This window comes from Mus pahari, chromosome 3 (genome assembly GCF_900095145.1).
Source record: "Mus pahari chromosome 3, PAHARI_EIJ_v1.1, whole genome shotgun sequence".
NCBI lineage: Eukaryota > Metazoa > Chordata > Mammalia > Rodentia > Muridae > Mus > Mus pahari.
The window spans coordinates 124,428,559-124,454,576 of NC_034592.1; the positions used below are offsets into that span (position 1 = coordinate 124,428,559).

At 39.6% G+C, this 26,018-nt stretch overlaps 1 protein-coding gene across 4 annotated transcripts in view; it reads left to right on the forward strand.

The window, feature by feature from the left end:
- Positions 1-26,018, forward strand: part of Macrod2 (mono-ADP ribosylhydrolase 2) — a 1,928,923-nt gene that overhangs the window by 1,293,185 nt on the left and 609,720 nt on the right. For all 4 annotated transcript variants that reach the window (XM_021192060.2, XM_029536733.1, XM_029536732.1 and 1 more), the window contains exon 7: positions 1,607-1,637. In XM_021192060.2, the coding sequence (XP_021047719.1) occupies positions 1,607-1,637 (31 nt within the window). The remainder of the gene's footprint in view (positions 1-1,606; positions 1,638-26,018) is intronic.

The following is a 26,018-nucleotide window of genomic DNA, read 5'->3' on the forward strand; positions in this document are numbered from 1 at the left end:
GAGAGGAGAGGAGAGGAGAGGAGAGGAGAGGAGAGGAGAGATCCCAGAGAAAGCAGTATGAGACAAGGAAGCTCCAAAAGCAGCAGAGTTTGTTTTATGTTGACTAGGCATGTGGTCTGTCCTTAAGAGAAGCTTGTATACCTAAGGGGAACACCATTGGAGAAACCTAATTTTTCTTTGTGAGTGGTCATCAGCTGGAGATAGCTGCTGGCTTAGGACTGGGCTTGTGTTTACTTCCCTCCCAGCTCTGGGACCCCATTGTCCTGGTCAGTCCTTGTGCGTGCTGTGCGTTCCTAGGCCAGTCCTCCTGTGTTTGGAAGGCCTTGTTTCTGTTCTGTACTCCTTCTCCACTGGCTTTTACAATCTTCCTGCCTCCTCTTTCTGACTTTGGAGGGGAAGGATGTAAAGAATCTCATTTAGAACTCAGTGTTCCAAGGTTTCCATATTGTGTTCCACTTTGCATATTGTCTCACTGTGGGTCTCTGTATTTCTTCCCGTCTGCTGCAGGAGGATGCTTCTCTGATGATGGCTGAAAGAGACAGTGATATATGAGTATGGCAGTAGGTTGTTAGACATTTTATTGCTACCTTACTTTAGCATAGCTGTAGCATTTTGATTTCTCTTATGTCTCTGTCCTATCTAGTCTAAGGTTCTTGGCCACCCAAGCAGTATCAGGTATGGGTTCTAGCTAATGGCTTTGTGCCCTTACTTCAGCAGTGTATTTTACAAAGAGGTCCCCAGTGTGATCAAAGGTGTGTAGCTGGGTTAGTGTTTACCTTTCTCCTCTGGCAACCCGCAGAGTACTGCCTAGTACCTTGAATGCTAGTCAGTAGAGAGAAAGGTTCTAGGTTGGCATCTGCTTCTCTTCTCCATGTTCAGTGAGTTAGATTTTTATTGTCCTCAGAAATAGGGCCTTACTGTCAGTTTATGGAGACTATCCAAGAGTCTTGACAATACCCTGAGTTGTATGGGGATATCTATAGTTGTTTGTCCAACAACTCAAATAGACCCATTCCTGCAATGGCAGGTTTCATTTGGTGATAAGGGATGTCTAGTTGGGGCTAATCTGAAGGCGTCCTCCTCATGTCAAGGACAGGAATTTGAGATCAGGGATGTCTGTACAAATAAACATTGTTACATGACCCCATTTTTCATATCCTCACTATACTCAGTGACCCTTAGACCAAGTCCCTTGCCTTGGAACCTGGTAAAACTCTAATCTTTGTCTAATTCAACACATACTAAGCTTTCAGTTCTCACTCCATCTTTGGGTTTTCAATTCCTTATGAGCGTGTAAATGCCATCAAATTCCTGAATTACGTATATGTTGAGCTTTCCCCTCTGATATGCTTTGGACTCTCTAGCTGAAGAAAACTTAAGTGGGTTGGTGGTAGTCAACTCTTGTTTCTTCTGAATAATTTTCTTATGAGAATCCTGGACATTTAACATCTGTGTCTTGTGAGTTGATCTAAATACTTGAAATCACAGGTGGGAGCTAACTTCATAAATGGAAGCAATTCCACTGTCAAGAGAATAGAAGTCTATATGATGATATTGACCAAAGCTGTTCTTTAAAATTTACTCTTATTTCTTGGTTTATTCACAGGCTTTTCCCTGCATTTCAACAGGCATTTATGGTAAGTTATTTAATATTTGATGGTGTTTGTAATTTTTGTTGTTGTTGTTGTTGTCAAATTGGTAGAGGATACATAATGGTTAACTGGAAAAATACAAGATTCTTCAATGAATTTATTTTTCTGTGACTCAGAGAGACTGAAAATGCATGTCAAATTCCACCAAGGAACCCCAGAGGGTTATTTAGATTGTTTTATGTTCTTGAATTTGGTTACATTGAACATCCAGATGAAATGATTTGACACATGGCATCTCTAAGTCTTTTGTTGCATTAAAAAAAAAAATGCCCTAGCAAAGTTGGCTTCTAAAGTTGTTTTCTTTAATCAAGTCAGATTTTCTCTCAGAAAATGTATGATATAAATAAAGCCTGGCATCTTTGTTTTATTGTGAGTTACAAAAAGCATTAAGATACACAAACATATATTTCTTTATCTTAAGCTTTTATGATATCCAAAGAAGTGACTGTTAATAAAATCAAATAATTTTAAAAATTAGCAAATGTTTTCTTGCAGAACTATTGATAGATTATTTTAAGTAGTGAGAGATGAACTTTTTCTTAACATCGTATTCCTTTAAAAGTCTCAATTAGAATAAGATGAAAAATGTCCCAGCAAAGAAAATGAAGTGACCAAAGACTTGTTCGTACATTTCAACATTTAAGGCAGGACCTCCTCCTCCTCTTCTGACTACACTTTAGAAATCAAAATTCCATGCTTTGGAAATGGGCAGGTAAGGGCTGGGCTGTCCTAGCCATTTGTACAATCCCTTTGTGCCACTCCCTCCTCACAAATGCCCACCTAGGAACCTTAACTGTTGGCTCAAGTGAAACATTCTTTGCAGGTGGTAATGTGCCCAGTTCTAGCCTTCAGTGGTGGGGACTGTGGCCCGGTATCAGAGCAGACATGGTAGTTTTCATTGTGAGGCCATTCTTTCCTCACAATTTTCATTTTCCTGAACAACAAATAAACATGTCTCCTGGACCCTGGCTCCTGTTGAAGTTGCCACTCCCACAGCCCCCACAGGAGAGGTGTGGCTATCAGCCACATAGGAACAGCACCAAGCCTTCCCACATGCAAATAAGGTTTCTCCCAAACTCTCAGCCCAACCAATGAGAGGTGTCTGTTGTCTAACCCTGAATCACCCCCAGAACTGTGTATAAATCCATGCAGGGAATTAAAGGTATGTCAGAATTATTCCTTCATCTGAGTCTTTTGTTCCAAGAGCTGTGTGTAACACTTGGGAAGAGCTCTTCTCTCCCAAAGAGCCACCCAAGGTCCCACCGCACTCCTCACTGGATTGTCGGCTTTTTGTTGGCCCAGCCTTACCTGACTCAGTTCACAGAGGCTTGGAGTTACTGAGGGACCTGAGAGGCATGGTAGAGACTCCTTCTCCCTGCCTGCACTGACTTCCCTTCGCTGGAACCTTCCCACCCAGCCTGGACAGACATCTCCGTGGAAAACCTCTGGTACCCAGGCCCACAAGTGGGGAAGTTCTGGTTGTGGGAACATGGGAGAGCTGGTCATGTTGTATACATAGTTATGAAGCAGAAAAGCCTGAATGCTGCTCAGCTGGCATCCTCCTCCTCTTCAGACTAGGACCCGAACCCATGAAGCAATGCTGGGTACATTCAGGGTAGGACGTTCTTTCCTAGTTAACATTTATGGGAATACCTCACAGATACACAGAGAGGCATATCTCCCAGGTCATTCCAAACCCAGTCAAACTGACAATGAAGACTAGTCATTGCTATTGCTACCAGGCAAGTTTAGCCATCTCTACTATGGTAGGTCAAAGAATACAGCGCTCGAATCATGGCTGCTCATAGTGGTTTTCTTTCTTTAGGAAAATGTCTCAATGAGGCTGAAACCCATGGCAGTTAAGACCAGACCCATGTTCAGTTTTTATTTTGACATCTATTTAAGTAACTTGTAGAAACTCCACGATGCCATAGTTTATGGTGCATTCTGTACTGGGCAGTTTAAAGGACACACCTGTTTTCCTTGTGAAAGCAAAGCTTTCTGATTAGCCTTTTATCCCTTGGCCGGGTGCATAGATTGTTGAATTTTTTTTTTTTCAGTAGACCTCTTCATTAATTAGTTGCTTGGGTTAATTATTTCATGGTGTCTGAAAGTTTTATTTAGTAATATATTTAAAGAAAGTAGACTTTGGCTACAAAGGGAAAATAACTTAAAAACAATCAAAGAAAAATTTCAACATTTGTAGTTCCTGGTACAATTGAGCAAAATTTTAGAATAATCGTAGGTTCCACTCACTGCCTTTCTTACTCCATAATGTAATCCATGCTAAATTAATTTTTCATAAAGCCACTTGCTTCATGATCCCCATCTGCTCAGGAGCCTTGGCTTACATTCCATTACTCCTGAGTTCATCTTCATTCTCCCTCCCTGGAACAATGGGCACTTTCTATGTTCCCTCAAACTACCATACTCTCAAAAAGAGTGGGGGGGAGACCCCAAACCCTCTGTGAGAGGCTGTAAAGTAATGTCCTCAGATTTGTGTGATTTATACCCCTTTGCATATTTAAAAGAACAATTTTGTTTGTGCCAGCTCTGGTTGGGTTGTGATATTTGAAACAATGTCCTTAAGCCTGTGATTCTGCTGTCCCAGCTTTCTGAGTACAGCAAGAGTAAAACATAGTGCCAAACTTGCACAGTTTTTAATTCATTCATTCATCCATTCATTCGTTCGTTATTTTCATGAAAGTTATTTTGATGAGATATTTGTCAGGACTCATATTTTTTCAGATCATCATATGATATTCATTCATCCTGATCAATCCTCTGTAACTCATATCTAACAAATCTTAGAACACATGGATAACATGCTCCAAGGTCCCATTTTTTCTTTAAAACACTCCTTTATCATCCCCATACACACAAACACAGGCATCCACATGACAAAGTTGTATGCTATCTGCATGACCTCCATCCTTGCTTTCAACCCCATACTACAAGAAGAAGCATGCTAGGCATATCTGAACAGGATGCACTTCAATCTCCAGGAAGCCTTGAATGTCTAGGCCTTAGAGATTATTGCACCTCCTGAAATACATGAAGATTTTTACATGACATATAAACACTTCCTCATGTTATCCCATACAATTTTCTGAATAAGTTTTATACTCATAGCCAACTTGTATTCTTATCATGATCATTCTGATGATGTGGTGCAAAATGTCAAGCCTCTTGTACTTTCAAGGCAGGTATTATACCACCAAGCTGTAGCTGCTAACACATAGGCTTCTCCTAGAATCACACTATCCTGGTGCTTATACTTTGCATAACCCATACCCAGCAGGACACTTTGTGTCCATTGACTAGCAAATATATTTGTTGTTGGTAGTAATAATGTAACACGAATTGTTGCCTAACTGGAGATATAGAGTAATAAATCTTTGATAAGCAAAATAACAGGCTGAGAAAGATAACCAGTTGCCACTTTCTTTTTAAGATTTTTCTCTTGATATATAAAACACAAAAATTACATATATACACTTGCTATGTTATGCTGGGATGTTTGGCTACATGGATACATTGTGCAATGTTCAAATAAGGCTGTATATATCCATCACCTCAAGCATAGTTGTGGTCCAAACTTTCAAAATCATTTCTTCTTGCTTTTTGAAATATGTCATGCTTTGGGTTATCTATAATCACCCTGCCTAAATGACATTATCTTGGTTGGTAAACTCCACTGATTTAGAGCAAAGAAACATTTCTAAAAAGAATCCTCAAGATGGAATTGGTGTTTGTGGATATGATAGGCACAAATGATGACACAGAACTTGCTCATCAGAGAGCCCAGGCTGACTGAACAGGGCATTTCCCTTACCAAGAATCCTCTGTGGTTTGTTACAGTTCCTGGGACTGTGGTCAGTGTGGGATATACAGGCCAGGGGGGCTAACATACTGTGACTTCTAACTTGCCTCACCCCACAGGCTTCTCCTGTAGTTGTCATTTATCAGTCACTTGCTTACTTTGAGTGCACCAACACTTGGCCTGCACAGGAGCTGCCACGCTACTCTCTGGATTTTGAGGATAGTGGGTACATGTTTTGAAAATGTTTAGTTATGGCCAAGACACTCTAGCTCCCATGTGATTTCCACAGCACCCTCATTTGACAAAGACTATTAAAATGGATTATTATATTCCATCCCCAGAACATGACTGACACCAGCACTCATAGCTTCATGGCCCCAGGAGGAGCTCCCCTCCCCCACTCCTTTTCCTACTTCTTAACTTTGCAGAGGCAAGCTTTGGAGTGGCCCAGAAACAGGTGAGGACAACAGCTACCCTGTGATCCAACCTGATTTAAGGAAGCCACATGGCTGCAGCAGACTGCCTCCTTTGAAGTTTCCCTGGAGGAGAAAGCAGACTTTACCACAGGGCCTTTCAGGGAGGCTGCAGGTTTTTGGTCCAGCTGCCCAGGACCTCAGACCTCCTGCTGACTCTCAGGATGAAAAGCCTCATTTAGGAAGGCACCAAAGAAAAGCCAGTGTTACTTTTAGAAAAATAGATCCAGGTGAGGTGAACCCTCTGGATCCCTGTTAAACATCCGAGTTGGCGTTCACATTAGTCTCAGAGGGACAATTCTGAACTTCTCTGATGGACTTTTCAGATCAGATGCGTGCCTTCTGGCCTCTGAGCCCCATTTGGATACTCTGGCGCTCTTAAGTTTAACAAGAAAAAAAAAAGGAAAAGAAAAAAGAAAAAAGACTAGACATGATACAGAGCAAAGGAATTTTTACTAGAAGCAAATGGCAAAAATAGTTTTAGTCTGTTTTATGAGAGTCACTAGAGTTAACTGATATGAAGTCCAGGCAGAAATCTATGTCCATTGAGTACTGGGAAATTGAATAAATAGACTCTCGGGAGAAAAAGGCAAACATCTGAAGCGTGGTTGTATATGATGGGGGTATTTTTAGAGAGGAAGGAATTTTACACAATGAATTATTGGCTGAAAACCTGAGCAGACAAATACAACACTGCTTAGCTGAAGTAGCTCCCATATGTACTCATTGTATCTGCTAGAATGCAAGGTCTATTCTTTTCAAAATCTCTTACCAAGTGTTGTTGGCCTCAACTTTCTAACCGAGCCCTTCACTGAGATTTAGGTTCATTTTTTCTTCTCTCAATAAACACAAAGGAAAACAGTGTGATATGTCGTTAAGTTTCCATGTGCATGGTAAATGAGTTTTGTTTTGGTGTGTGTGTGTGTGTGTGTGTGTGTGTGTGTGTGTGTGTGTATTTGGGTTATTTTTCTTTGTTTATTTGCGTGTTTGTTTGTTTTTCTCAGTACAGCTAATTGACAGGCTTGCCTTAGAAGGGATTGAGGGCATTTCCTCGATGACCATGCTGGGGGCAAGCCTGCCTCTGTGTGCTTTAAATGCTGGCAAGTTTGAGAAGGTGTGGCCACTACTATGATATTATTCTGAGCTTGCTGGAATGAATAGCCTTCTGTGGTAATGCATTTGGGAGCCAAGGGGGGGGGAAATGACAAAGGTCTGTGCCCTTCCTTTCATCTCTGTTACCTCCCCCCCTTCTAGATTTTTTTTTCCCTCTTCCCTTTGATATTTCCATTTGCTTTGTAAACTTCCTTTTACGTGATCTAATAATGATTTGTCTCCCTTTCATAAAAGTCTGCCTCTGGCATGCTAGAATTTTTATCCTTGTCAAGTTATACCCACTATAGGAAACATTATCATACTTGTCAATCTCTGACTTAACCACTGCTCCACAAAGCAGATGACATTGGAATCAGTGTAGCTTACTTCCCCCGAGAAAAGAAATTGTGCCAAACCCATCCCAGTTCCATCCCATTTGAATGTTCTAGGACCGTTATGACACAATAGACAGAGCTAGCTTGGGATAACGAAATCCCAGGTATTGTGCTGCTTTGGAGGCCTTTTCATTTGGATAGACAAGTTCAGCCAATGTACTCAGACACAATATTGTTTATATACACATCCCACATAATAAGATACGGAGGTCTTTCTCGCATTTTCTAAGCTACAGGGGTCTCTAAAGTTAAAAAAGTTATCATAGAAACCCAAAGCAAAACATTAGCCTTATGTCATGTTAGAGAATGCATTAGAAAACATTCTCAAGCATCTAATAGAGGTATTTGCTGGTTTACCTTGTATAAAAAAGGCAGTAAGTGTGCATGGGCAGGGCTCTCTCAGGAGCTCCACTGAAATTGGTTCTGTGTGTACTGAGGACACAGTGGGAAGCTGGCCCACCTTGCCGAAAATGCTGTTTCAACTGAACTTAATGATTACCCAAAAAGTGATTTTGTTGCATTCTCTTTCTTTCTTTCTTTCTTTCTTTCTTTCTTTCTTTCTTTCTTTCTTTCTTTCTTTCTTTCTTTCTTCCTTCCTTCCTTCCTTCCTTCCTTCCTTCCTTCCTTCCTTTCTTTCTTTCCACTCTCTCTGATGTTTAAGTATGTGTCCCTTTGTAATTTTGCCAAAGTTCAACTCTGACCAGGACTTAAGAAGGGGCCCTGAGCTCCGAACCAACCCTTCCTTGAATGCTACATATGGGGATTATGCTATATTTTGTTTTTAAAAATTGAACTCCTCTAGAAGAAATGTTAAAACATGAAGACTTTTAAGGATCTGGGAAAATTGCTCTAGCACATCTCAGAGCCTGCACCTTTCACAGTACATGTGAGTATGCCTTGTAGACACCTTGAAAACTAGAGCGTCATCAAGAAGGAGCCCCCTACAGATCTTCCTGGGAGAATTTCAAACCTGTCCACATGTCAATGAAATTACTCTTTGATGTAGCCGTCTAGAATGGCTATTCTTGCCTGATAGCAATGGTAATGGTCAGTCTTTGTTGTCAGTTGGACTGGATTCCATATCATCTAAACAACACATTTCTGTGTATGTCCAGAGGGGTATTTCCATAGAGATCTAACCACCCAGCATGTAACATGACTACCCATGAGCACATGACCCAGACTGAAGAAAAGAAGGAACAGCATGCACAGAACCATGAGACATAGTTTCATCTTGGGAGATTGTGGGTTGCATGTTTTAGGCAATTGAACAGAAAACTATTTCAAATTTCTGTGTGTGTCCACACATTTTCTACCCCAAGTGGAACAGCAGACATTTACCTTGTTTCTTGGGCATACTTATATCTAAAGGGCAAGTTTCAATAAACATAGCTGAGCTGTCTTGAGAAGAGATTTCAAATATAGTTCTGACAGTTCTTAGAGAAGTCAAGTATGTTTATTTCTTCAGGACAGTGATTTTCATGTCAAGTCCAGTTTTAGTCAATGATTCTATTTTTAAAATATATCTTGGAATTCACTCAAAATGCAGACTTTTACTTAGGGTAAAGCTAAGCTGCAGAGAGAGAGAGAGAGAGAGAGAGAGAGACAGAGACAGAGACAGAGACAGAGACAGAGACAGAGACAGAGAGACAGAGAGAGAGAGAGAGAAACAGAGACAGAGTGTCCAGAATTCTGTGGCTTACTGAATGTAGATGCTTTCCCACCTCTTTGCCAACAGATCCAAATCAAGCATTGTGCTTATGAGAGGATTTGTCCTCCTCTGTCATTTAAGGATCTATGAATATTCAGTGAGGTCAAGTAGTTATTATGATGACATTTATCTAGCATGATGTCAGCTCTATCTATCTATCTATCTATCTATCTATCTATCTATCTATCTATCTATCTATCTATCCATCCATCCATCCATCCATCCATCCATCCATCCATCCATCTATCTATCTATCTATCTATCTATCTATCTATCTATCTATCTATCTATCTATCTAATTTAGTTGTCACCTATCTCTATCATATACCATCTATTTATCTCTCTATAATCATATATTTATATCTATCAAGAAAGAGAACAGACCCTCTATCACTGTCCTTGAATACAGATACGTTACTTTGTATACCTTCCAATCAAGATAAGGCTTCCAGTGACCAACCTTAAACAGAGGGTGAAATTTCAACTCGCTTAGAATGCACTTGCTTAACTGTAGTTCTGTCACATGAGAAAAAGAGGAAGAATGCATCTTGACAAATTTCCAGACTTCACCACTCATGGGACATGGTGAGTCATGAACCAAATTGGACACCTCTGGTTAATTTAGGAATAGTATCACCTAGAGTCAATGCTTATTTTATAAGAATAGGTGATAATTTTAACACTATCCACTTTACTACGGTGTCTTTGTTACCTTTACCACTTAGATTTTCAAAAGAACAGATGTTTAAGACATTTGAACAGTAACCTATTCTTTGATCATTAGCTAGCCCATTTAAACATTCAGGACTTGCCTGAGCTACACTTACACTCTTTGTTTCCCATATTTCTTAGAAAAGGCTCAAGGATACTACTTGTTGCTAAAATCAACATATTGAGGATACATAAGTAGCAGTACAGTGTCCTGTACTGTGATTCTGGCCCATATTCAAAGAAGTTGGACTAAAGGACAGTAATTTGTTTCTGTGTCTCCGCAGTCCTTGAGGTTACATAAAGTACAAACCTACCTTTAGGGGCCCTGAGAAGCTGAAGCAGTATCCCACAAATTTAGGAACTCTGGGAAATCAGAGTGGAAAGACAGAATCTGATCATAGAGAAAATATTGTTGTGGGAGTCAATTGTGATATATCACTGTGCAGTCAATTCTTAAAATGTTTACAACCAAGTGAAACATTTTCATACTTATCTCCCCGTTCAATGATGATTAACACAATTTCCCTGCATGTGAATACAAATTGAACTGAAACTAACAAAATTAACATGAATTTGGCCCATCTCTATGATGTGTTCATCTATGTCCATTTGTTATTGTTTTAATTTTTTCCAATTTTTTATTAGGTATTTACTTCATTTACATTTCAAATGCTATCCCGAAAGTCCCCTATAACCTCCCCCCTGCTCCCCTACCCACTCACTCCCCCTTCTTAGCCCTGGTGTTCCCCTGCATATAAAGTTTGTAAGACCAAGGGGCCTCTCTTCCCAACGATGGCTGACTAGGCCATCTTCTGCTACAGATGCAGCTAGAGACCCGAGCTCTGGGGGTACTGGTTAGTTCATATTGTTGTTCATTTGTAAATGTTACAAATGAATCTGGTTTTACCTGAGTTTCTCTCTTCTAATCAATGGAATTTTCTGTATAGAGCTACCTTCCCTTTCTTGAAGATTCCATTCACTTTATCAGGACTTGCATCTTGAAGCTGAGCTCTTAGTCATGTAGCTGATAAAGTCCCAGCACCTAAACTGGCATTAGATATATAGGAGGTCTTAATGTGTTATCTCAACAAATAAAACCTAGACGGGAGGCTGTAAAACAGTAAGGGAGGATACTAACACATCCTTTCCATTCCAGAAACCCGGATCAACAGTCAGAAAACATTGGTATTTACAACACATTGATTTCTGTTTAAGGAATGATTTCATTTTTGATTTGACAGGGATAGCTAAAACGTCAGTTAACAGTTTGCATGGCAATTCTGTTAAAATATAACCCACCGACATAGAGGTTTTTCATTTAAAGTGCTTTTAGTTTATTTAGTGAACTATGCAGACATTATCATAATCTAATTTTAGGAAATATTTATCAGACCCCAGAATGCCCCATATTAGGCATCAAAGCCATCTGTGTTTTCTCCCCAAGCCTTAGGCAACTCATCTATTCAGACTCTGCTTCTGCAACATCTATGATAAAAGGAATCAAGAAATACATGGCATTTTTATACTTGTTTTTTTTTCAATTTATCATAATATTTTAGGACTCATCCACATTGTGACATATATCAGTTATTAGTATGCTGCTCTATGCATATGCCAATTGCATTTTGCTTGGTTATATAACAATGAATGGAACACAGAACTGCAGTTGAGAAGATACTAAACCATCCACACTTGCATTATTGGGTTCCTTTGCCTTTCTTGTCTTTCCCCAAAAAGTTCCTTTTCTTGATAGCTCTAGACTCCACTGACCTATATGGTCTGTGTCATTGTGTGTGATCCAATGCTGTTTATCACTACAGTAATTTTCTCTCTGGGGTATATGGGATACTGGAGAAAAATATCCCTTGATCAAAGTGGCCTTGGATATGTATTTCAGGGTCCCATTGATCTACATTTAAATGCTAACAGCTTTTATTATTAGCCATGTGGCCTCCAGAGATTAATTAATCTCTCTATGTCTCAGTAACCTCAGCTGTCAAATGGAGTTAGTAATGCCAGTAACGTGGGGTTTTAGTAAAGATTAATGTATATAAATGACGAAAGAGTTTGTCCTAAGGTCAGACATACAGATATGTATTGGACAATTTTGTTTGCTGATGGTGTCAGTGTATACATTCTTTTTATGCTTACACTGATCATTATTGTTCTCCCACTGGACTGAGAACTCCTTTTTGTACAGGGTTTGTGGGTGTGTTCAGTACCATAGCTTAAAGTCTGAAGAAGTACCAATACTAGTACCCAATTGTCTACCATTTGAAAGAGCCTTGAACTCTTACTAGCTGTCCCTTATCACAGAGGCCTCTCTGTTGTGTTATTTTGCCTCTATCTGTGGTTTCTTTGAATAACCATTGTCTTCACTTATCTACCCTTTGCGGCTACTCCGAGGCCTTTGAGTCCAATTGCCTGGAAATGAGACCAGTGATCTCACCATGCCCTGGTCTCTGACTCATGTAGCAATTACCATGGGACTAAAATGTTCCCCAATGAAGACAACTTGCTCTTCTAGGCTCCCTACAGTTTATATAAGCCCTAGAAACTGTACAGAAACATTTTAAACTTGTTTGTAAGTGAATTAAAGATTCAATAAGAGAGACAAACCAGTAGTCATTAATAGTGGTCTTGAAAGTGAACTTCTGTGTAGTAAGGCACCACAGAGAACATAAATTACATTTCCCTACAATCATTTAAACTATCCCTTCATAAGCAACATTGAGGAATATCATCCCAATGCTTGTATTAAAGAGAGAAGTAACCTACTATTTGTTTTGTTTTTCTCAAATATCATATCTAAGACCACAGACTCTTGGCATTCAAGCCACTTGAGAAATCATACTGGACCCTTACCTTCCTGGTTCAGAAAAATTGGACACGGAGATCCTGAGTCTTGTCTAGCAACACTCAGCCTAATTAATCTAAGATCTAGGTCACTGCCAGTCCAGGCAACAGGCTAGAAGGACAAGTATAAAGAATTAGGAATCCATTGGATCTGAGACTTCAGTCTAGAATCATCTATACACTAGTCTCATTTTCAAACTTCGGTTCCAAGCCTCTTCCTTTTTTTTCAATGGGTTTTTCTGTTTTATTTTGTTGTTTGTTTTAGTCGGGGGCAATTTTCCACATGAATATACTGTATTTACATCATTTCTGTTCTTTTCTCTTTCTGCTCTAATACCTTTTGTGTCCACCCTCCCTCAGGTTATTGTTAGCCATATGGTCATGTGTTTACAGGTGACCACTTGAGATTGGATAACTATGGGTCTTGTCCCTGGAGAAAAATTTTTCTTGATCCGAGACAGCCATTGACTCCCTGTTGCTGGTAATCTAGGTCTGGGACTTTGTGAAATTGGGCTTCCTCTGTAGGAAGAAGAGGAAGGAGTTGGATTGAAGTTTTTCCTGATCTTCATGGAGTCCCAAAGATTGATGGCCAGTAGGAGTTTTTAACTTCTCTAGTATCTGCTTTCACTCTTACTTCTGTATCCAAACTGCTGGTTTTAGCCAAATCATGTTTATAAGAACCACCTTGTATCAAGACATTGGCTGCACTATTTGTAACTTATGACAGCTGAATTAACATAGAAAGTACCCGTACATCCATCTTTCTTTGCATCATCTCAGCATTTCTTCCACTCCATCATCAGAGTTACTGTTACAGGAAAAACTGACACTCATCTATTTTCCAGGGAATAGCCTATGCAAGGGAGGATTTTTTTTTTTAGTTGAAATTGCTTCTATGTTCTAAAGCCTGAGTATATTGCAATCTTCTTAAAATGCTCTATATTACTTACTATTTAGCCAATGTTTTAGCTCCTTCCAATAAATTGTCTTGTGTTATTAACCCTCAGGAAGATGCTCATCCTTGGTTTACGGTGCTGCTGGCCAACTGCCAAAGCCCCATTCTGAAAAGTCAGGCAGGCATTCTACCAACCTTGTAAATGCCAGTCCCTGTGCATAATTACAGAAGCCTGGAAGAATGATCACCAGCAGCCAAAGGGCTCTAGGCTTCTGCAAATTCTGAATCCTTTAGCAAGCCAGAAGACCTGCCTACACTGCCCTAGGGAAAGGTTAGCATCCTAAATTATAATGTCTCAACTCTTTGTTCAACTTTACACATATCTTGTCTTCTCATCCATAGTGAAGAAAGAAATGCACAGCATTGCTGTTTTTCTATATTATATATGGATGGAAATGAGGACTCATCAGCTTTTCCATCCTTTATAAAACAATGAAAACATGTCTCACTGCCAGCATCAAATTGTGATACACATCCATGGATCCAAGAGATGTAAAAATAGACATCTTGCAATGCTTTTCTTAGATTGCTCTGCACATTCTGAAGGCAGAACTAGGGAATATGTGGTATGTTTTTCAGGGAGGAGGGGATGAAGTGTAGGAGGTTTTTGTATAGGAAGCATCCTAATGTGGCTCCTCTGCCAAAAGACCTCAGTCTGAACTCTTCTCATTATCAGGAAAGGTAAGATACAGGAACTGTGGTGTGGGAAGATGGCAGAGATAAAGGACATCAGGAAGAGATGGCAATGTCCAGGAGCTGAACAAGTGGGTTGCAAACTGATGGCAGGGTAGACATGCTGAAAGAGACATAGACTGGCTGTAGGATGCACTGAGACATGCAGGCCCATCTGCACCACGGAATCTTCTTTGTTTTCCTGGTCTTCCCACTTGGCATGCTTCTTCCTATCTTTATACTTACCAACTGTTTCTGCATTCCAGCTACATCTCACCAGAAACAGTGCCTGTCTCAGGTGTAGTCATTGGCCCAGAGTTCCTATGGGGCTGCTTTGCCCAGTCCTTCTTCACTTACCACAGGGCCATCCCAGTCTCCATATAACTTCCTTACTATTCATGAAGCCCAGTATTTCAGGGTGATACTGTGTTGGATAAACTGCCCCTGGCCTTTTCTATCTCAGTGTCATGACTTGTCTGAAGAAGCATGTCACCCGAAATGTGGTTGTTACTTAAGATATTCAAAAACAAACTAGGTCTTTTCAAGGGAAGCTGTTTGCTTGTTTGCTTGTTTGCTTGCTTGCTTGCATTGCTGTGAGGTGAGGTAAGAGTGATGTCAAGTGGAGAAAGGACTAATTATAGGAAATGTCAGCTTTGTTCATGCAATCAAGAAAATCAAAGGCGAGTAGAGGCTAGCTCAAGTTTATGTAAACCTTTGTATTCACCCTTATGAGGTGACTGGACACTGTAACTCCAGTCTCTTACTTAATCCTATTCTGTTCCTTAGTCCTCAGCTCTATTCTTTATAATACCCTGCCAGAGGCTATTGAGCTCACCCTTTGCAGTGAAGACTTACCAATGTCCATTCTTGCTTCTTAGATGTTGCAGCAATGCTGCCAGTAGTAGCGATGGGCTATCCTCAGGATAAGACAAAACCATCAGCAAGGTCTGTGAACCCTCCTATGGTTCTATCTTGTTCTTGAATTCTTCAACATTCCCACAGAGGCTGCTATTCTCTCAGTGAGCCTTGCTTCTATTGAGTACTGTGTAGTCTGGAGAGTCCTCATTGTCCCATTTTTGTGTGAACCACCCTAAGCATGACTGTGAGAGGAACAACCTCCCCAAATAGTCCAAACAGAGCCTGCTGTACTGCCAGCTCCATTTCTCTCCTTCATGGTCTATGTTGCATCTGACAATTTAGGTGTCTTTGGGTGACTGTTTTACAGCTGTTAACGTCTGGATTTGCTTACTCTAGTCCCCAGTGTTTGATAAATGATAGTCAGTATATTCTTGTTAAATGAATGCATAAATTTTCCTGTAAAATAAGATCCGCCTCTGTATTCTTTCTTGTAATTTAAATCACTTTTGAGCTTTTTCTGACAACAAAATTGCAAGGCCTGGTATTACTTTGTGCGAATGTGGATTTTGTTTCCAGTAATCAAGTGGGAAACATTTGGAGATGACAGCATGTGAGTTGCAGTTCTTATACATTATCCTGTCTTCCTGCTTCCTTTCCTTAGAGAACATACAACCAGATAAATAGGGTTTCTTTTTCCTTCCTTGCAACCTCATTACTAAAGTAATGTCCCTACAAATGACTATCTTTAAAGGGATCATCTGTTAGACCCTTGAAAGGCTTCAAGCAGATCATCAGACTGCCAAGTAGTTTTGTCCATCCAAATTTACCTGTTAAATATGCTCACTGTTTTCTCTTTCACACTCAAATGTGGCAACAGATGTCTCCACTGTGATGTCCCAGTAACTGGGGTTATGGATTATCCCTGTCATTTCACTGTCTAGTATGATACCTGAGCAATTGCACGTCTGAATAAGTTCCCAGTATCACTAAAGTGGGTCTTCTCAGATCCCCACTGAGCCTCAACTGTTTATTTGATTCGTGTGTCCATGTTTACTACTCAGCCTTGAGAGTTCTTTAGTTAAAAATAAAAATAAACAAAAAACATTTATCTGGAACATGTGAACACACATGCGAGATATGTGTGACATGGGGTAAGGTTTAGAGGAGAATATTTTTCATTAAAGTTATATATACACATATCAAAAGCAATAAAGCAGTATAAATGATTGCAGAAAGTATAAGAAAACACTTTTCCCCATTGTAAACTGTTGGTATGTCACTAAGAAGCAGCCACTCCTAAGTTTCTTGTGTATTAAAAATAAATTTATTTATGTCTGTAAATGTATTAAAAAGTTTCAATCCTTTTTCTATGTTTTAGAATGTAGGAAAACCTTCCCATTTCAAGACTATTTATAAAATTCATGTATTATTTTCTAGTAACCTAGTTATATTTTAAATATGTAACATGTGTATATTTATGTCAAACCATTTATATATGTGTATATATATACATACATATATTATAAGTACACAGAAATTGATATATAAATAATTATATATATCATGAATATATTTGCTATATGTGTATACATTTATATATATATATATGAAATATATTAAGTATTTAAGTATAAATTCAAATATCTACCTAAATAAATGCTTTCCATTACTTTCCCAAATAAAACTTAGGTTTCTATCTCTTTAGTACTGATAATTGTGAAATAATGTAAAAAGTTTAGTTAGTAGGTAAGTTTTAAGGACTGATTTTCATCTTTAATTTTGCCATTGAATAATTTTTCTCAATTTGTCTTCTTTACAAAATAATAACTGTTTTTTTAGTGCATGATGATCTGCCTTACCACTTTTCCCACACAAATAAGCAAATCGCGCTGTGTAAGGATGAACTAGGCCTGGACCCCTTTAAGCAGTCATACCTTAGGTATCTGTGAGATGCTGACATTTCTTAGAGTTCTTCTGACCACTATCAGTTCCTTGATAATCATGTTAGAGCACAAGGATGGTGTAGCTACTGTCATTTTCTACGAGCCCATGATTACCACGCTCAAACACGCCAGAAGGCATCCTAGGTCCTTTTTCCTTTGACTCTTTTTGGAATAATTTGTGGAGAGAAATCTTTCACAGGTTTCATTAATATTACTCAGACTTAACCCACAAGGACAATGCATTGTGAACCAACAGAATTGAAAGCAAAGCTCAGAATAGCTTCTCACACTTGGAACTTGCCACATTAGCCACATCACCTAAAACAACAATTAACAACAATGACAACATCATCATCATCATCATCATCAACAACAACCAACAAAACCTCAAGTCACCTTCAATCTTTTCCTCATCTTTAAGAATGGATTCTTTCCCTCCTAGGTTTAATCCAGTGTGCCCAGGGCTGTCAGATCTGCAGAAAGGCACTTGTTTGCTCGGCAGTGTGCGCGACTAGCTATAATTGGCAATCCATTTCTCCATTTCCATTGTACAGCCCTCCCTGACGAATTAATCACAATCAAATGGTGGCTGTGGCACGGGGCACCCTATGCAGCAGGGAAGAAAAATGAGGCCTCACGCTGGTCTGACAGCCAAATCTTTCAACTCACCCGTTAGACTGAACAAGGGGACACTGTGGCTTGCCTGTCACTACCATCACTGGCAAACACACTGCTAGCTAGGCATCTGTGGACTTGCCTAATCCATTAAGGCCTTGCCTGCAGCCCACCCAGTTAGATGTCCCCAAGAACCTGTAGGTTCCCCAGCCTCTGATCCTTGATGAGATCAACCGTACCAGGCATAAATTTCTTTCTTCGGAGTGGGCCTTAAGTACAATTAGAAATCTGTTGCTGACTCCGTAATACTTATGCCACTATTGAAGGAGTGGGCATACGTTGTCAGAGTGTTAGTTATTGTACCTGGCACCTGAAATGAGCAGCTGGGTAAGATGGCTGATGACTTTTCTTCCCGCATCAACCTGCATAAGCACCTTCCAGTATTATGGAAGCTGGACAGCAGGAGGACACTTCGTGGTCAGGGCACTAAGTGTGTGACCTTTTCAGTAGTAGGCTTGCATCAATAAGTTCTGGTGGAAAAAATATTGTTCAGTTGTTATCCTGTGCAACTTAGGGGCACATTTGAATCCTTCTGACCAACTACTGGAAGAGGGTATCCCCCCCCCAATCTGGCACTTTTTCTGATAACCCATGACTTCTGGGAGGAGCATTATCACCTTCTCACACTCTCTATAGGCTGTACATGATTTTTAACATGATTCCCCGGCTTCTATTAAGCTGTATGAAAGGAAAACCATAAAAAGCAAGGTCTAACAATCAGGAATGACTAAAAGTAAAAGACAGTGATAGGAAGAGAGCCGCACAGCTGAAGAAGATAGCATTTCTATTTTGAAGCGCTTTTAGTTTTTAGAAGACAACTGAGGTATTTGAGGAAATGTCATGATGCTGTATGGCAGGTGCAAGAGTCCATCCTCCTATGTTCCCTTATACTGCTCAGGGCATGCGATTTAGCTGAATCTCGTCAGACAAGAACAATAGCAGCTCTTCTCTTCTAATCAAGTTTACCTTACTGCTCCTAACCGTGGGCAATAGCACTCACAACTCCGCCATCTGCCTTTCACAACACTCAGAGCCAGGGTCTTGTGAGTAGGTGGCAGAATGTTTTAATTCCCAGAAAAGCTGTCATTGATCAGACCATAGAATGGAACAGCCGCGATTTCTCTAAATTTTCCATTTCACCTCACCCAGATAACTAAGTATGATGAAGTATAATTAAAACATTGGCTTTCATGAATTTTTAAAGTCATATTTAAAACTTTTCTCATCTCTGAAACTAGCTTGGAAATCCACTTTAGACTCTATAGGCTTGGGACTTGGGTTCCAGAGTATGGTAGAATATTAATCAGTGACGTGTCAAAAAAATCACCTTGTACAGGCCACTTAGGGCCAACTGTTTCACCAGTAACTCTCCTAAGGATTGATTCATGTATTGCATGGAAAATAAATGGAATGGCCATCATTAGTCTCCCTCCACACCCATCCCAACTTCTGTCCCTTCTTTTCTCCCTCCCCCTTCATCTTCATATGTGATACTTCTCTATGGGTTTTTCCAGAAATGTGGACATTCCAGTTCTCATTGAACCATGGACTCCCTAGTTTAACTCCTCTCTCTCTCCCTCCCTAACCACCCCCCAACTCACTGTTCAAATCATGTCTGAGTAAAACATAACACTAACTTATAAAACACAATATTTAAGTATGATGATGTGTTCTTAGAGTTTTATTTACACAGTATGTTCCAGGTGAAACTGATTATGCCTGTAAGAAGCAGGGGACTGTTTAGTTAGAGATGTAGTTACTCTTTATGGCCCACATTTGACACATCATGTATTATTTCTAATCTTTATGAATATATAAATATGACAGATTAGCACACACAAACATACAGAGAGAGAGAGAGAGAGAGAGAGAGAGAGGGGGGGGGGAGGGAGAGAGAGAGGGAGCAAGCACAGAGACTATAAGGTTATGTAGCTAAAATTGGTCAGCCTTCTCTTCCTTATGTACTGAAAACTGTCTCAGTAATATATATCAGGACATTGACATATAGTTTCAGATCTTAGGTCCATGACTTAGGCTATAGTTTCTACTCATAGTTTTACTGAAAGTTTACTGAAGTTTACCCAGCAAGCCACATGGACCAAAGGCTTTATGTTCTTCTTTCCCGGAGTAGATACCAGTAATGAGGGCTTCAAGCTTCAAGAATCAAAGACACATAGACATCTATGATGGTTTTGTTGGAGTTTGGATGAAACCTGAAGCAACTGTTCTAACACTGACTGAGTCTTTTCCACAATCTAAGCTTTAGGAACCAGATCGTGATGGGGCTTCAAAAATGAGTACGGGGTTTATGGGGAAAAGATATCTCTAGCCGGTTGCCAGTGGAGGATGGGGGCTGTGGATGAGTTCAGTGTAGTGGGTTTTCAGTTGACACATATTTGCGATCAGAGCCTTTGAATCATTTTAGTTTTGATTATCATGTTTGTTTACCTGTATCTTTAGTTAAAACAACTTGGCATTAGATCAATATTTTTACTCATTTCTCTTTAATGTGTTGTAAGCATTTTACAGCAGTTTCAATTTATATGGATATCTCTTCTTACATTACTCCCTTCCTTCAACTGATCTCCTCTCATCTGTGGTCTCAGCCACAAATGCTATGTTCCATCTCTCCCAAACACACACACACACACACACACACAGACACAGACACACACACATGCCTATGTTTACACACGCATATACATAGGTATATTATATATCATATATATTTATTTTAAATATCCTTGAGGTTTCTTTATTTTTTCAATTTTATGAAAATCTACCTAACACATTAGACCAGGTTCTCAATTCTTCCTATAAAGAGCAGCTGTGCAATTCAAGGGTGACAAGATGTAGCAAGGATCTGATTAATCACATTGTACATAGATAACTATTTATCACTCACCTCTGACTTCCCCTTGCTTCTGTATTAAATGCCATGTTTCCATTATTCCTCTTACTATCTAAAAGGATTGGTTTGTCAAACACTGGTATGCATCCTGATGAGGAGTCTGGTGCTACCCATGCAGGGTCTCTGAAAATTAATTGGTCAATAGCAGCCTGACAGAAAGATTGTCCTCTTAGACAAAAGAATAATACACCATGGGACTAGGGAGGCAGAGGCTTGATAATTATGTACTTCCTGAGTCACCAGGCTTGGTGGCCCTAAGGAGGTCAGTTCTCAGTTGCCAATGAACCCATTTAACAGAAAAAAAAAAGGTACAGTACTCAGCATTCCAATTCATAACCAGCAATGTTAGCTGTGAGCATATTGATCTCACATCTCTGTCATTTGATTTAATGAAGATTCTAGTTAGTAGCATCCAATGTAGTAATTTTGGGGTCTGATAAATGAGATGCCACTGCCATATTGGATAGAGATCATTGGAGGCAGGGATAAAACTGTCACTAGAATCTAATCATCCCAGAACATTGAACTCATGATAAATCAGACTGTAAGAATCATTTAGATGTGTCATGTATATGCAAAACCCTTGGGTCACCAATCTTAATAAAACTGATAATGTAACCCTTCCTGAAAACACTGACATTTGCGTTTTATGTGTAAGAATTTTGCTGTTGAGATGCTATATGACTTTGAGCTAATAACTATCATATGTTTTCATGAGGGCCAGCCTGTGAATAGTACAGTTGTGAAATTTGATGTGTGTTCTAAAGAATAATTAAGTACTTGGACTTTTATAGCAGAATCACCCTTGTTACCATTTTCTTCCTCTTTTGTAACCTCAGTGCTCAGTTTTCCTTGCAAGGATTATAACCTGCTTCATGCTGGCTGACCTCTCATTTTAACTTATTTTTTAACAGAAGAACTGACTGACATTTTCATCGGTCACACTGGCTCCCCTCATAAATCTGTAAAGTAAAAATGAGCTTTCTACAGTGTGAAATATCTCTTTTTATGAGCTTAGTAGAAACCCAGAAAGCCCAAGGAGTAGCTTTGTTGACCTCATCAAATATTTGCAGCAGGATGTCTCTGGAAAAGTGAGCTTTCTCACTCCCTTGGAGGGAACTGCGCTTGTTTTATGCTAATTGTGAAGTCTGATAGTAATTGCTGGGACAACAGGGATCCCACACACAGATATGGGGCCTGAAGAACTATTAGAACATCTAAAACAGGAGCATCTTCTTGCACTATTTGATCCAGCTATTCTTATATCAGTCATCTTCTGGCTTCTTAGGCCACCATTGGAAAATAAGCCCACTGCTTTCTAGCCTCCAGATCTTTGTGTACCATTCCTTCCTCAGAGAACATTTTTTGTATATGATATCTGTCTCATAAAAACTTCTTTATCTCTCCATACATGACCACCCACCCAGGAGTTAGACTTTCTGTGTATTCCCATTGCCCTTGGCTAGATGGGAACACAGGTTTGAATATTCTTACTGCTCAGAGTCACAGTCGGCTATCTGTGATGTAAATGGCATGATGAAATTAGACACAAGTTCTTTGAAGGCAAGGAATGTTACCTCTGAGTAATTGAACTAAAGTTTATGTCAGTGTTTACTGCCTCTTCCTGGGGACTGTGATGCAGAGCTGGGTCAGGAGAGTGCGAGCTGGTAGATGTGAAATTTTACTTTCCCTCTGTAGCCATCCCACTTTGATTTTCAGATCTCACTTTTTACAGGGCACAGTTGCCCTTCCATCAATTCGTTTTGTCCGATCTTGGGTGGACAGGCTAGTACTTGCTATGAATGAAGCTGCGAAAGGGAAATAAAATCCATTTTCCACTTCATTTTTCCATTTTAAAAGAAAGGTCTGATTTGGAATGCCTCCCTGTGCTGGATATAAGAATTAATGAGAATAACTGTGGTTGCCAGCATTTACCATATATTTTCTGAGATTCTAGTGCTGACATTATTTTTCTGTCTCTTGTGATGCTATCAGTGGTATTTGGGTTTTTCCAGAGATTTTAAACCTTAGCTATTCTGTATTTCAGATGCTGCCATTCTGAGAAGGTAAAACTGTGTAATGATAGAAATTAAAGTTCATAATACCTTTTGTTGCTCGAATCAGACAAACTGAATTGGCCATCATCTCTTTATTCTTTCTGATGGCTCCTTGTGCAATCAGGCACAATCTCAAAAGGATACACATTGGTGTCAGGTAATTGGCCACTATAGTTGCTGAACAGGAGAAGGATAAAGCCATTGGGTTTCCTACACGGAGAATGAAATGACCCATGAATTTGGAAATGAAGGCTACCTCAGTGTGACTCCAGTACTATCCACTGTGACCATAAGCCAGAATATGATTTTACCTTAATAAGATGGCAAAAATGTATTACCAGACTTCCCTGTTTCTTGCTGAAGTGCCCCCCACCCTGGGTCATTTCTCCATCTTACAGCTCAGACATCTGAAAGCATGCTTTAGTTTCAGCTCAGTAACTCTCAGGTCCCTGGGACAGTCTGGTATCCTGTAATGATTCATGCCTCTGAAGTTGCACAGACAAGGAATCACACCATATCTCTTGCTAGTCGTGCTTCCCTCCTCTGTAAAACAGAGATAACAGAACCTAACAGAACTGCTCAGTCTGCACATTAAATAAAAATAAAGAACATGCCGAAGTGCCTTAGGCCCCCACTGATGCTTAGGGAACTCTTCCACACCAAACCCACCTATTTTCAGATACCATTCTCTTATATACCAAGAATGTCAGTCCACTCAGACAGATCACACAGGCACCAACTCACAAAAGGAAATGGATTCTGCCTTTTCCATGGAAGTTCCCTCTCACAATGAGATCATGGCCTCATTTCTCTGGTCAACTCAGGTTGACATTTGGATTCCCCCAGGGAAATTAACTTCAGTTTTGTCAAGCTGTTAAAATACGTATGGAAAGGCGTCATCAGTGGTAAAGGTAGGGACATGAACTGAGATATGCATAATGATCCATTGAAATAGCAGCCTAACAGGATTGGATCCAACAACATTAAACCTAGGAAAATTATAAGATTCTTTTGGACAGACAGAGGTAATAGGTGGTTGTAAAAGGATCTGCCACTTGTTCAATGGGAGCTCAACAAATGTTTCATGGGATTAACATCAGTGACATTGATCTAGATCTTTCAAAGTTCCTCAGATATTTTTAGAGTCCCTGCCTCGCTATGTCTAGAACTTCTTTGGGACCTAACAGCTCTGATCAGGAAAAAAAAGCTGGGAGATTTGCATCAGTTAGGTGATGTGTTCCTTCATCTGTACCCGGCCATCTATCTTCCCCTTAGTACTTTATGCCGTGAGACTTCACTGAACCCTCAGACCTAAAGCTGACATCTGAAAATTTGATAAGTAATTAGGAAGTTCTACTTGTCAATTTATACATTAAAGAAAATGCTTGTTAGGAACAAAGGCAAGAATAGTGCCTGAAGGGAGCTCATAGGTAAGAGGAAGTCAAGGGGGAAAACTGTCTTTTTATTATTATTAAGCTTAATTTCTACTTTTATTTATGAATGTGTGTGTGTGTGTCATTTTTTAAGACAATAGAATCTTGAAAGTCTAACTAGTATTTATAGGTTAAGAAACTTAATATGTTTTTATAATAATGAAAATTTACATTAAGAATTGAAATTGGTCTTCCCTGTCATCATTTCTATATATTCTCCTTGCAATCTTCCCAAGCCTCACATCTCTTCCAGTCTTCTCACACTTACTCTTTTGATGTGTAGAGGTGAGTGGACGTTCATGTCCACTAAGAAAGTGATGCAGCAAAATGAAGAAGATATGTAGACCATGAGTAGAGAGGCCAAAAGCTCAGCTGCAGGGTCCACATATGAAGTAGTTCCTAAACATCACAGACTGATTTCCTGGCTCTCCATTTACAGACACCCCTGTACATCTTCAGGGATGTTAACTCCGCTCTATTATAAACTAATAAGTCTCTAAGAGCATTTCAGTTGGGTGTTCTGAAAATTCTAAAGGCTTTCAGTGGCCTGCCAAGTTTTTGAGAAGTATCAGGAAGCCAGGTGAGAGTATAGGAAGTAGAGTACAAGATTAGTGAGGGTCTGTAGCATCTAGAGACGCAGAGATTTGATCTTTTCCAGGGCAGGGTCCTTCTCTTGGAAGCTTATGGAGAATGGGGATCCTCAGGCTGGAGACACTACATTTATTCAAATGGCAAACATTTTTATTCAGTGTTTGTCAGCACTTTTACCACACAAAACTTGCTGGCCACTGTTTCAGGAATTCTAATCCCTATTAGACTCTCCTGGATAGAGATCGTCCATCTCTAGCCAGAAGAGTCTTATGTGTGACCTAGGATTCCTCTGTGGTAATTTATGTAGGAAAGCATAGGACAGGTGAGGAAACCAACCTCAGGGTTACTCTTCAGCCTTAGAGACAAAATTTGGACACAAATTTGGTTCCCATCAAGTAATAAGTTTGAGAAACTTCAGTGTAGACATACCAATATGCTAGAGTTGACCCTCAGAAAGATTGAACTTGGATTGGTAATTTCCTGAATCTCTCCTGCTACCACTTGAACCCAAGAGAGATGTTCAAAGAAGTTTGAGAAGATGCCAGATATGATGTCATGAGTTTCTGGATCATGTAGCACTGAAGTCAGCAATGCTTGTCTTAGTTACGTCAGTATAGCTCCTTACTTGTTCAAGTCAGGTTGAGCTGCTTCATTTGTCACTTATATATAGCCACACTACTTCTAAGGACACAAAGTCCCCATCTGAAAATTCTTTATGAATATATTATTACATTGATTTCCAGGTGTGGGGATGGCTTCCTGCTGTGATAAACTAATAAGAAAGTCAGTTTTCTTCACTAATGCCTTGTTTGTTTAACTGTTCTCTTTCTCTTATGAAGATCCATTACCTTTATATGGGAAATTGCTGTTGCCTTAATTTGCTTATATTCCTTGATTTATTATTAAACACCTACTTTGTATTTTATTCCAAATATAAGGTTCTAGCTCTATGATTTTAATGTGCTTTCTGAAACAATCCCATGATTTTTAACAGACATTTATCAAAACAGACACAACATGTTTTCTAATTGCATGGTTTCCTTTAAACAGTCTTATTGGTGGTGGGGGGGGTCATATATCAAACATTGTCAGGACTCCCTTAGAATGAGTTCACAAATGCACCCAAATGGAGTTTGAAATTTACTGTGAGTCAAAGCTAGCATTTGGACTCAAGTGTAGAATCACTATGTTGGTTGGCGTTTTCTAGAGG